General features: G+C 38.4%; 1 protein-coding gene across 1 annotated transcript in view; it reads left to right on the top strand.

The window, feature by feature from the left end:
- Positions 1–13,327, top strand: part of PTPRR (protein tyrosine phosphatase receptor type R) — a 154,507-nt gene that overhangs the window by 132,431 nt on the left and 8,749 nt on the right. Inside the window, exons 9-12 of the mRNA XM_082487345.1 lie at positions 462–541; positions 2,743–2,880; positions 9,588–9,698; positions 10,864–11,021. Coding sequence (XP_082343471.1) covers positions 462–541; positions 2,743–2,880; positions 9,588–9,698; positions 10,864–11,021 — 487 coding nt within the window. The remainder of the gene's footprint in view (positions 1–461; positions 542–2,742; positions 2,881–9,587; positions 9,699–10,863; positions 11,022–13,327) is intronic.

Below are 13,327 nucleotides of genomic sequence, written 5' to 3'. Positions count from 1 at the left end.
ATCCCAGGCAGAGGGAGCTTTTCTAAATTTAAATCCAACTGTAATCATTGGAACAGAACAACTTCAGGCGAAGATATCAAAGCTGAATCCAAAGGACTTGGTGTAATTATCGAGCATCGTACGATGATATGACCCAGGTTTCAGAGACAGTCTAGCAGGTCAGCTTGATACTTAACACAGGCAGACTAGACCTTGCTGAACATCGCCTGGACCTGATAGTGTTGCTTCAATGCCCACAGCTTGCTGAGCTACTTCTACACAGCCCAGCATTGTGCGGTACAGGTGTAACCTCAGTTACACGTGATGCTCCTTTGCAGAGGGAAGAATTTGATGCATAATGCTGTAGTGCTTGACAACCCCGAATAACAGTAGATTATTTTCTTCAACTAGTCTTTAATTCTCCATAGAAATCTTCTAATTATGGGTTTTCTTTTCAATTTCCATCTTCCTTGTGCTCTTAGATCCTCTAAGCAGAGTGTATTTGAAACCAAAAAATCCATCTGACTCCTTGAGTACCTACATAAATGCTAACTACATTAGGGTAAGTAAATGTACAATCTTTGTGTGCTTTTGAGACAATATTTGATTTTCCACGTGAATAGCTGATTTTGCCAAGGTGCCACTCATTTTATTCCTACCCGTCTTCATCGATAATTCCTAATCTTTTTGTCTACATTGATGTGATAGAAAGTTTCGTGAGTTGTTTGTAACAAAGACCACATAGCCATGAATGAACTAAAATGCTTGCAGTAAGAGAACAATTTATCAAATAGTTTATAAAAGACATTAAGAAACACATGCATTACTGTTTGTTTACTTCAGTATTTACCATTTAATATTGTTCTACTGCCTTATAGTAAGGAAAAGAAGGTTACCTTTTAACAGTGACAGAGATACTAGTATTTTGGTAAAGAGATCTGAGTTAACAGCAATATAAGCTGTATGGTTTCTCATTGCAGTCATGTTATCCACAAACAAGTTCAGTGGTGATGGTTTTTTTTCACGTGTAACTATATCAATTGATAGTCCTGAAATCACCAGTTAAGTAATTAAATAAATACTGTAACAAGTTTGTGAAAAAGAGCATAAACAGATGTGTTAAATTATACATGTGCACCAGCACACACACACTCATTCGCATTTTACTCCTTATATTGAATGGTTACACGATACAAAGACTTTACCAGCAGGACCCCTGTTGGAAAGCATTATTTCTAAGAGTCAGCTATGTTATAATCCTCAATGACACATGCACACACAGGGCCTTAGTGAACTGGGCACAGTATATGCTGACTAGACTACTAAGACACTACTTCAGTCATGTTTTAGGAGTGTAGTGCTCTACCTGCAAAATGAAATGTTTTGATTAGAGTTATGTATCAGATCCTCAGCTGGAATAAATGTAATAGTGCAACTGAAATTTGGCTGCAGAGCTCTACAATGATGTTGCTTATTTAAATAACAGTACATGAATATATACGTACACATTCCCCATACTCTGCCTCACTTTACATCCTGTACTTTCAGTGTTTTGTATGAAAGACATCATCATGTAACTATGCACAGCATTTCTCTTTGGAGAACAACTCTTCCATCAGCCAGGTCATGTTTTGAGTCCTCTGAGATCTCCCTTTTCTCCCTGCCACCACCCTTCAGCCCAACATATGGTGATTTCTCCTACTGCTAACCCCGATTGACCTGTCAGCAACTGCAGAAAAAATACAACCCAAAAATGAAATGAAATGAAATTTCACATCCATATATGCAATATCATTAGGCTTGCTGAGATCCCAACAAGCTGTCTTGTTCAGACAGATTGGTGAGTAGGAGGACTGTTTATACCAGCTGATGATCTATCCCATTGGTTCATGCAATGAGTAACAGCTGTCAGGGAGAAAGGCACCCAAAAGGAAGATGCATGGCTGGAGGTTCCCGCATCACCTCCAGCTGTTCTCCATTCACTCATGCCCTTCAGCCATGGCCAGGATCTCCTGATCTGCATTACTGTCGGGCACCCTGTCACTGCACAAACTCACAAGTTGTCCTTCTCACCCAAAAAATAGGAAGGCAATCTCTTGTTTTGCCCATTTCTTCTTGCTTTTCCCTTTGCTCTGCTTTCCAACTGTTTGCCTGGCCTTTCTTTGACCTCCTATACACTTGTGTGTCTCGGGATTCCCTATACTCATATGCTGCCCTTCCTATAAGGTTCTATATAAGAGCCTAAAGGCTCTTCTCCCTTAGCAAAGATGCATAGTAGAGTCTTTGACTCCACAAGCCTTCGTGTATTTTAAATCTTTTTTCCTGTCATGAATCTTCATAGAAACCAGTTTTATAGTTCTCATTTTTTGTCTCTGGGTTGTTGACTGTAAACTATCTTGTAAACACTGCAGCAGTATAAATCATGGATTAAAGTACCGCTGGATGATGGAAAGCCCCATCAACTTGGAGACCAGAGTAAGCTAGAAGAACCAAGTAAGCAGGGAAATATGAGATGAATTAATGTATTCTCAGGACCATTTCAGTCCATCGAATCAGTAGTTTCCAGAGGAAAAACTGTTCTACTGAAAAATTTCTGATCTGCTCTACTGTCAATCACAAATGCTTTCAGTTCAAATAACTCTTTCTTTGTTTTTTTTTTTTTTATTCCAGATTCATTTTTCTGCTCTTTTAGAACACTCACCTGCAATTTTGGTCGACCACATCAATTTAAAATAAATGCTTTTGTGTCTGTCTCTAAACCAGGGATATGGAGGTAAAGAGAAGGCTTTCATTGCAACTCAGGGACCCATGATTAATACCGTGAATGATTTCTGGCAGATGGTTTGGCAAGAAGACAGCCCTGTCATTGTTATGATCACAAAGCTGAAAGAAAAAAATGAGGTATGACAACTAGCCAAACTGAGAAATTATTCCTATGGCTGCGTACTATGGAACTGCGTACATAGGAACTGCATTCTTATGGCTGTGTAGAAAGAACTTCAGCAGATATAGAAGGAAGCTAGCAGATAACTGGCTCTTAAATACTCTGGTAATGGGCAATGTGAAAAGTATTGTTGAGGAAGCCAAACGCACCAACTGCAATTGCATAACAATCAGAAGAGATGTATTAAAAAAAGACAAAAAGGAATTCCATTTTCTAGATTTGTGCTGTTGAGTTCATAATTTTTTAAGAAACAACTCATTTATCTGTTGGTCACCTCTGTACTTCTTGTTACTTTCTGGTATGTAAAGAATAGAAGGTTGGTGTTATGATTAGAGGTTTCCTGACATGGTTGAAGTTGCACTTTGCTATAATAGCAGGTTTTGAATCCATTCCAGATATGACAAATCTTCAGAAATCCCAGAAATACAGTTTGGGGTCCCAAATGCCAATACCATGGAGGGAGTTAGCCAGGATGGAAATACATGGTGCTTTACCTTAGTACCAAGTAGGGATGAAAATTGCATTTTAATTGCTAATGGCCATCTAACTGCCTGTTACACATTCTGTGACTTTTGGATCAATTCCCAATTACATCTTTAATAGCTTTATTTAGCATTCATGTAAATTGTTGCCAGACTTTCCTTGATAGTGCCAGAGTCCATATTTGTGACTGCCAGGCATTAGGAACAAAAATCACTCTCCCGTGCAGAGGACCCACACAAAGCTCTGTTCTGGAAGACTGAATGTTAAAGAAGTGGTTCACAAGACTTGCGGACAAGAGAGAGACAGACATAAAGGAGTTTGACTTTTTTCTTGAGTCCAAACTGCTAGACTTGGTCGCAATTTCCAACTCCAGGTAGGTGCCCCAACCAAGTCTTAGCGCTTTGCCAGGTAAGCGCCAGGGCCATATTGCCTCTGCTCAACTCACACCCCTGCTCCTCAAACTCAGATACATGTGATGACAGAGAAACAGCATTTATTCAGGCAAAGTTCCCACCCAGTCTGAGTGATCAAGGGACCAAGATCCTGAGTGCATTCCCAGGGCTCAAACTCACTTGTCCATTTAAATGTGGACTCAGTAGACGTGCTCTTCTTTCTTCTGCCCTTGACCGCTGCTTGGCTGCTTGTCACTGTGAGTTTGGGCTTCTAACATGAACTTAAAATCCAGTGGCTTGTAAGAAGACTGTATGTAAAAAGTAGGTTGGTCCTGTAAAATATCCCACGGCGTATTTCCAAACCAGGTGCCATTTTGCACTAGACTGTTCAAACAAGTATCCAGAAGCCCACATTAAAAATGTTACTCCCGAAAATGTAGAAAACTTGCCTCAGCCTAATTGGCCAAAAGAATAAGTATTTCACTGAGGAAATGCTTACTGTTTAAACACTCACATCTGACACCCTGTAAGAAGAATAACTTGAAAGAAGGGCCTAGTGGTTTCCATTGTGTCAGGAAGCCCTGTGTTTACCTGAGTTACGCAGGCTCTAGGCACTGGTGTTTATCCGCATTGTTGTGGCCTGGCAGTGGTAATTTCCTCCTAATAGAAAGGGTGGGGAATCTCAAGTCGTTCCCAGGCTATATAGAGAGGCTGTGTTTGCGCAAGCTGTCCTGCCCTGTCTAGAAACCTTAGGAACTCTCCCACCGTTAGCCGGTTCCTCCTGAAACCTTGGTTGCTATTGAAAAGAAAACAGCTTAGCTAGTGGCTGTGCTCAGCGTATTAACTTCACTGTTAAAGTATTTGCTCTCTATAGAGAAGGCAAGAGCAGATGTTATTTAGCATGATAGCACTTATTTTTTTCTTTCTCTGTGGTCTTCTTTATTTCCATCATTTTCAGGGAGGTACATCTGCAGCATACACACGTACAAATACCTTCGCATTTGAAAGTGTATTCATCCACTTATCCACATCCACCCCGTACAAATAAACTGCCACACCTGACTCTCGGGTATAGGCCCCATTCCAGCTGGTATAACATCAGTCAGATTCCATTTAGCTATAATGTACTATAACGTATAAAGTTATGTATCATTAAGGAGTTCTCAAATGAGACACACATGAAATCCTTAATCTCAACAATTCATTCATTTATTTCGCATAAGTAGAATTATTTGGGACATTAGTGTCCTAGTTCAATATACTGATGTGATGAATTTGCAATAACAATGGGAGTTGTGTGAAATGATGATAAACAAAGGTTTCTATGGAGTTACTTCCTTCCATCAGATGAAAAAATGTTTAAGACTCACTGTGGTAACAGTTTTTGTAAGATGGATGAAGATATAATATGAAAGTAGAGTGCTGAGCAAAATACTAATTTCAGCTGTATGTAAAAAAAGTGGAGCATTACATTATTGGATTTTCTTTCTTTTTCATTTTGAAGTCTGATAAAAAAAAGGAGATTGATTTGTAAGTAAGAATAACATGAGGAAAACCACATCTCATCTAGTGATCTAGGTGCCCTCCCTGCCCTCACTGAAGAGCAGTAGTCACCTCCAGAGGGTGATCCATCCCACTCTAAGAGAATGAGATACATCACCCACTGAAGGTGACCATCTCTAATTCTGTAGTAATATTTTAGGACACAATCTTACAAAGCTTTATCCACGAGGCACATATAAACTTCATATATTACGGAGTTTAGTCAAGGCAACTGAGCAATGGAAATTAGACGAATATGTGGAGTGTAAGAATTTTATAGACTTCTATATAATTTTGTAGAGAAGTTTATAGAATTCAGTTGTATCAGCTGGTTTCTGGAGTTATGCTATGTACTCCATAGATAATACACATTTAGTTTGCCTTCAAACTTTGCTAGCAACATTACCTGTTAACCAGGAAGCATATTTTGGAAAGCATAAATAAAGAATATTGTGCAGCATTCTGCAAGAAGAAAGGACTAGTACTGACAGATGGATTAAGCAATGTGTGTTTATTCAACTCAGATAATGTAAATCTGTTTGTCAGTAATTATCTAGGATGATCTTGCTAACTCACTGTTTAAAGCTCATATTATTTTTCATGTAACTTTTTTTCCCCGTGGTCTATAGGCACCCTTATCTACACATAGCACAGTAGATTTTGGAATTTGGAAATCCTGCCTTTTACAGAATTCACATAAGCCTCTTTGAAGATTACTTATTAGTTAATTGGAGTGTTGGCACCATACATATGTCTTAGGTTTTGGAGGAACTTAAGAAGATTTTGTCCTAACTTTGAGGATTTTAGTATATGAAGGCAAAGCCAGCAAGCCCTCTTAAAGTATACCTCTCATGCTTGAGTTCGTAGTAACAGTAAATAGAGGGCAGGAGTTTAAAGGAATTCTGGAATTGAAGCTTTGTTGTAGTTATTCATTACTCTTGTGTGTTGACCTGGTTATTGGGACTTTCAAAATATAAATTTGTTAGCATGGCTATATAGAAAAATAAACAAGAAGAGGAGCTGAGGTAAAGCAACTTCACAAGCATTTGAGAATTGTTAAACTAATTTTGTTCAGGGTCCAAATCCAGAGAAGGTAAAATAGATAAATGACCCATAAGCTGAGAGCGCCTTCCTCCATTCAGCAGAACTGTGAGACCCGGCTGCGACAGGAGCGCTTCTGGCAAGTAAAAAAGTCCGTGCTCCTGAGCAGGGACTCACCACCGCAAATCGCAGGTGCCAGCCCCGGTCCGAGGCAGGGCCAAACCCTACTCAGCTATGGAGATCCACCTCAGGAGCAGTCCCATGAAGCCTGGAACCCGGCAGGCGTGGGATGGGGCACGCGAGGAGTCAGGACAGGGAACGGAGGGAGCCGGAGCCTGAGCCTGCAGCCCTGTCAACGGGGTGGGGGGGTGGGCAGGGAAGGACAAAGGCTGAAATCAATTAAAGGTCATGTGAGATACTGTTTCTTGTATAAACTTCCTGTTCGGGTCAGGGAATGCTGGTTTTGTGGTTTTCTTTTTAAAAAAAAGGTCAGGCGCTAGATCAAAAATAAATAATCATTTTTAGCAAAAAGCTAACCAATGGAAATGAATCTGAGGGGGGAATTTGAAAGATGGCAGGAAGATGAGATTTTCCACATGAAAGTAAGAAGATTCCCAGGCTTTTGGCTGCCATGCAAGTTGGTTAGAATTTCTATTTTTTATTTTTTTTTTAGCTTAAGCATCTTTTAAAAAATCCTGCTCATAGCGGTTATATGTTTCCTGACTACGTAAACGATTGTACATTCAATCTCAAGCTGACAAAATATGTGACCTATTTAGCAAATGCTGTAATATATGAATATGCTGAAAGGGAAACTATGCGGCCCGAAAGAACAAGGAACAGAATCAGGACCAGCACAAAGAGTGGAGGTGGAGGACTATGTGACAATAAGAACAAGTGAATTCTTCCTTTTTTTCTGATATGTACTGTAGGTGGTAAACTTTTAGTGATTACAGACATGAGGCTAGGGAGCACCTTTCTTAACCATTGCGTTTGCCCTTTGAATAGGTTTAAAACATACCTGCCTGAGACCAGTGGAATTTTCTCTCAGGTTCAAGCAATATCCTGAGGCAATTTACTCTTTTTTGCTGATGGTCCTGGGTTTTTCTATATTATTTTTTGTATGTCTGATATGTTCATCTCTATACCTTTTTTACGATTAACTTCCAAAAACATGCTAATTTCCCCAAATATCTGTCTTCTTAGAAGTGCCTGAACCAGCTGATCCTGGCTCTATTTTCAAGGCCATTTTTTAAAGCAGTAACAAATGGTATTTGAAAAAGATGCATGGAGACTGTGTTAAAAATAATCCATTGTATCTCACTAAATGTAGACAGACCGTTAAATGAAAGGTATTTTAATGAACAGCCCCATTTCATTGTCCACCCAGAGCAAGTTGCCAATTCCAGTTCTGGGAAAGAGTCAAGAAAAACACTCTTCTGGAGTGCCTGAAGGCTTTGTAGTGAGCGTCGCATGCTCGCATTTATCAAGAAGTCTCAGGGGTTGACTCAACTATTGTTGATTGTCAGGGTACAATTGTGTATTTAGACTTTTCTTTTTCCCATATTAGCACTGAAAACTACACTCCCAGGGAGGGGCATGAATTGCAGATCTGGCAGATGACAGTAGCTATATGTGTCACATGGGGGGACTGTGGAACTTGTGAACACTTTTTTTTCATACAAATTTCTGAGTATTTTATTGCCATTCTTGATGTCTTCGGGGAGACAGCAAATTTAGGATGTTCGAGTAATTCTGGAAAAGACAGGATTTGAACGAAACCAATCAGATTGGCCAGCATTATTTCAGAAAATGTGGCTTTCACACACCTTACGCTATTAAGGTAATGAGCATCTATTTTTAGAAAAGTATTTATACAACAGAGATGATTCGGTTCAATCAGCTATTGGGTTATCAAGTAGAGTAGCAGCTTAAAGATCACACCTGGTGGTAAAGCCTTGCATTTCACTGATATTTTTTTCTCGATCATTTTTAGCAGTATTTACTGGGAGTTATGCTTTATGGCAATGAATTATATTAAAGTGATTGTTTCATTTTGCTGTGTAATGTAGGCTACTGTCTAAATAGATACCAGTTTCTTCAGCAAGAGTTTGTGAGGAAATACAAACAAGTTCTGCCTGGGATTCCTATTATTGTAGAACTGTCTGTTCTCTCAGTGCTTTGGGGTTTTTTTTTAGCCTGTGTATTGGATATTAAAAAGAAGGTTTTCTTTAACTGCTAGGGGTTTTTGTTTGTTTTTTTTTTTTATTATTATTATTTAATGAACAAGTCAGACCGGCCAGCATTATTTCAGAAAATGTAGCTTTCAAACACCTTACACTCTTAAGGTAATAAGCATCTATTTTTAGAGAAGTATTTATACAGCAGAGACGTTTGTTTTCAGGTAGACTATAGAGATACTGTAATGGAAATTAATATGAAGCTTCAGTTTACTTGAAGATAAGCAAACTATTGCAGGGGAAAACTAAAATGGTTCATATTGTAAATACTACTTCTTCATCTCCTTTTTAGTAGGTGCTTGTCAAATACATTGCTGAAATAGTATAACAGTACTGATTGATTAAGAATTCTGCATATAATTTTGTGTAGCTGTAGCAAGACTGATGGGTTCTTTTAACATTCGTTTCCAGTAAGTTATATAGCAGACAACTCAGGTTCTGCAAAATACTGTAACAAGCACATTGAGTCCCACTGAATACAGTAAGATCTAAAGGCACATTTACATGCTTTGTTGTATCAGGACTCAGGAGAGAAAAGAGGATAAAAAGTCTTGTGAGGAGAGGACAAATCCTGAATGACTTGCTCAGGAGGAAATCCCATTTAGAATAAGTAAACTTTATAAATTGAATTCTATGAATTAAAGAATGTTCTAGAAAAAAAACTTTGATTTTGAATGTGTAAAATAATTCCTTTAACTGAAATTCATTGAGCTTTTAAGAATTAAAAGAGCTGGTCAAAGTGTTCAGTGATAGAGATCCATATTTGAAAAACTCAGATCCTGAAAATCAGGCCTAAGTCATTCCTTAAGAGGCCTACAATACCTTATTTAGGAATGTTTCTGACATGAGTAACACCTCGGTTGAATTCATCTGAACTTTCCAGACAAATGCATTCTGTGTAAAAATTAGATGTGAATACGGCTCCAGGATCCAGTTTATTGATGATTGCTGATGTTTGCTTTCCAGAAATGCGTGCTCTATTGGCCAGAAAAAAGAGGCATCTATGGGAAGGTTGAAGTCCTTGTTAACAGCGTGGAAGAATGCGAAAATTATACTGTCCGTCAGCTTACAATAAAGGTAGCAATCTGCATTTGAAAAGCATTGTTCCAAATGCTTTATTTTTTAAAGGTTAAATGAAGTTAAAGTGTTTTTTTAAAGGGCATACATTTTTACAGGAGGAGTAAATGAGCTATGAAGCTCACAGCTGCAAGGTATGATTGAGACCAAAGAGCTGGAACAGTTATCGTATTGCTTCTTTGTATCATGCTGGCAATAAAAAAGGCTCCAAAAAGAGTGCAGGTTTCACTCTCTTGAATTACATTTGCTTTGAGGACTTTTTAGCATTGCCAAGGTGATGTAAAGGGATTTTAGTTAATGAAAGAACTAGCATAGCATCATTCTGAAGAAGATACCCTGCTCGTGTGTGAGCTGAGTGTATCTATGGCCCATTTGAGAAGCTAAAAATATAAGGAAAGCTTCATTCTTTCATGGTTCTGACTAAACATTAACTGCAAAATAAGGCAGATGCTCCTCCTCTAAGTTATTCCCTGTATTACACTTACGTACTATTGGATTGCATCATCTGCTGCTCCTGACAGAACATTACAATAAATATTGAATTGGGAAAATTTGTTTGATGTTTCAGCCCAGGCAGTGAGAAGTGGACAGAAGTCATATTGTCCAACCTAAATTACTCTAGTCCATCTTTAGCCCCTTTGCTTGTTGAAGTAAGTGGTAGCAGCCTCTGATGGAGAGAATAAGTGGACAAACTGGGTGTTTGATTAATCTAGAATGGAAGTTCTTCTGCACATTTAAATTAAGTATTCTTGCAATTTTAGTATCAGACCTTTGTGATAATGTCCTTAAAAGGTAGCAGAAACATATAAGCGTTTCGAGATTCAGAAGCCCAGATCAAGCTAATCTCTCTCGATCTTATTGCTGATCTAACACAGACCTCTGACAATTCCCAATTGACAACACAGTCAGTAAGTCAGTATTCAGATGGACAGAGCAGAACTTGCGTAGCGGGAAAAACAGCTAATTTTTTGGGTGCACAAACTCATCTTACAACTGTGTCACTGGAAGCATGCCTGTTCCCCTGCAATTGCATCCTCTGAGACTAATGAACAAAAAAAGTTAAGTCTCTCTTAATATTTTTACTGTCTTTTTACCATAACATTGAGAGAAATAAAAAGAAATGTTCACCACAAGTGTGCATATAAAATCTTCATGTTATTTTCAGCAAGGGAGTCAGTCCCAGAGTGTGAAACACTACTGGTACACATCTTGGCCGGACCACAAAACCCCCGACAGCGCTCAGCCTCTGCTGCAGCTCATGCTGGATGTAGAAGAGGACAGGGTGGAATCACCTGGCAGAGGGCCTGTCATTGTGCACTGCAGGTAATTTGCAATCCTTCTCTTAAATGACCGCCCAAAGCAAGGACACAGCAAATCACATCGAACAGTCCTCCTACTAAACAAGGAATGTATTTGGGGAAGAAATTCCCCAGATCCTCTTCATGCTAATTGGCTTTCTCAGTTCATATTTGAGGATTCGAGAGAATTCCCTTGTCGCTAGCAAATTGTTTCTGAACCGTTCTCCATTTCTGCAAATGAACTCTGTTTTTGAAAGACGGGCTGGAAAAATTATTTATTTTCTGTTTCTTATTCATGATTTGCTTTCTTTTTAGTCTTGTTGCATAATTACATACCTAAGTCAGATGCAATGTCCTATGATTGGTTGGCTAAAATGTTGTAAAGCGAGTCAATTTTGAAGAGCAGGCATCAGGTACAAATTTGGAGAGCAAAACACATCAGTTCTAAAATTTGTGAGCATGTTCACAAAGGCAGTTGATTTGATACTCAAAAGCAAAGTGTTATTCAGTACTTAAGAGCAGGGTGTTAGTCACAGAAATCATAATGAACCAGAGAATGTCCTTCTAATCATTCTAATTAAATTCCATTTTATTGCTTTATATTGATTCATTGCCACATGTTGCAATTTAAGTAGTAGGAAGTAGTATTGGGTTCATTATATTGGTGGAAAGAAGTACATGAAGCAAAACAAAAAAAAAAAATAAAATCGGGCATTAGTTGCTTTGTCTCGTAACTGTGATGATACATCTCTCTCAGTTGGGAGAGTACTTTTTTTTTTCCTAGAAGTACATCAAAACCAGAACTTTTCATCTTGAACCACTTCTTTTCAACTCCATATTTAGGAAATTTAGAGAAATGGAAGCCAGATTTGAACCACCCATCATTTTGCAAAACCAGAATGTGATGAATAAGGAACTTTCCCCAAATTTTATGCAGCTGTTTTTATCAGAAATTTTAGTTTCCCTAAGTAATCCACAAATCTGTGGATGGCTATTGAGAGTCCCATTTTTCCGGTAAGGATCTTCAGTAATGAAGGTCTTCAGAAGAACGGGGTGTCTTTCTGGGGTGAGTGATATGACCACAAAGTCTGTAATCATGAACTGGAATTTATTCATGATTAAAGACCTAGATATCATCTCAGTTGTGATTGAGATTATTAGTTCTTCAGTGATAAGTTAGCTATCCATGTGCTCGCTACACTCTGGTCTACAAACTGCGTAAACTCACACTCCATTTCCTAGTCAGATGGTAGTTTCTTCCCTTTTAATCTGAGTTGCAGTTGAGGTCATCCAGATCTTAGACTGTACACACTTTTAAATTTGGGCATCAGATACAAATGCACAATTCTCAGTTATTTCCAAAGGAGCATTACAGTGGACACTCAAACAACGATCCTTAATCCGAAGCAGAAATGATTTAATAATTTTTTAATATGACACAAGTGAACAAAAAGTAATTCAGTTTATTGTACATGTCTTCTTGTAGCCTATTAGCATAAGGTGCTGTCTTACACACTTCAGTGATGAGCCCATTCAGGATTCAGGATATAAGAAAAACTTGACTTATTTTAGCAAAGTAGTTCCTATTCTGCAAAAGAATAGGAAAAAGAGTAAACATTTGTTTTGATCCTTGAAATCAGCAGATGTGATTAGACACACACCCCCCAAGGGCACAGATTTCCAAAGGAAGAAAAGTTTTGAATTCTTACCAATCTTTATAGTAGCATTCACTGGAAAGTTATATGTTTCCTCTCTCATGTCACTCATCGAAGGCGTGGGTAAATATGGAAAATATCTCCTTAATCTGGCCTTTGGATGTGTAGTTAGTACACCAAAATAAGTTTGGGTTTAATGGCAACTAGGTGGTTTGGGATCAAATACAAGTTTTAATTGAGAGATTTCAAATATAGAGGGAAAAGGGCTTTTTATTTAAATTGAATCAATAAGGAAGAATTAGAACACAGAATTGTATTCTGCAAATGTAAAACCAATTTAGCTCCCTTTAGTCAGTGAAACCAAGTTGCCTGAGAATCTGGACCGCAATGCCGTTTTCTACTTCCCAGAAGAACCAGCAATTTGGCATAGTGGAGGACTTTTAAGAGTTTCTTAAATGAGAATAAGGGATAAAATTTTCATGCTCAGAAACTTGACACTGTTACAGTTATTGCTGGAAATTTTTGCTTTTCTTTCCTCATCAGCTAGCGCGTGAACATGTTCTATAAAAAGCATACTGCCTGCATCTCTTAATCCCGAAATCATAGCAGTCCAATATTCCATACTCCCAATTAACAGACCACAGTCATCACAAATGAGCTACTATACCTTAAACTC

Source organism: Vanellus vanellus, assembly GCF_965231255.1.
Source record: "Vanellus vanellus genome assembly, chromosome: 1".
Taxonomy (NCBI): domain Eukaryota; kingdom Metazoa; phylum Chordata; class Aves; order Charadriiformes; family Charadriidae; genus Vanellus; species Vanellus vanellus.
Note: the sequence above shows the minus strand (reverse complement) of the source record. Positions and strands in the feature narration are given on the sequence as shown.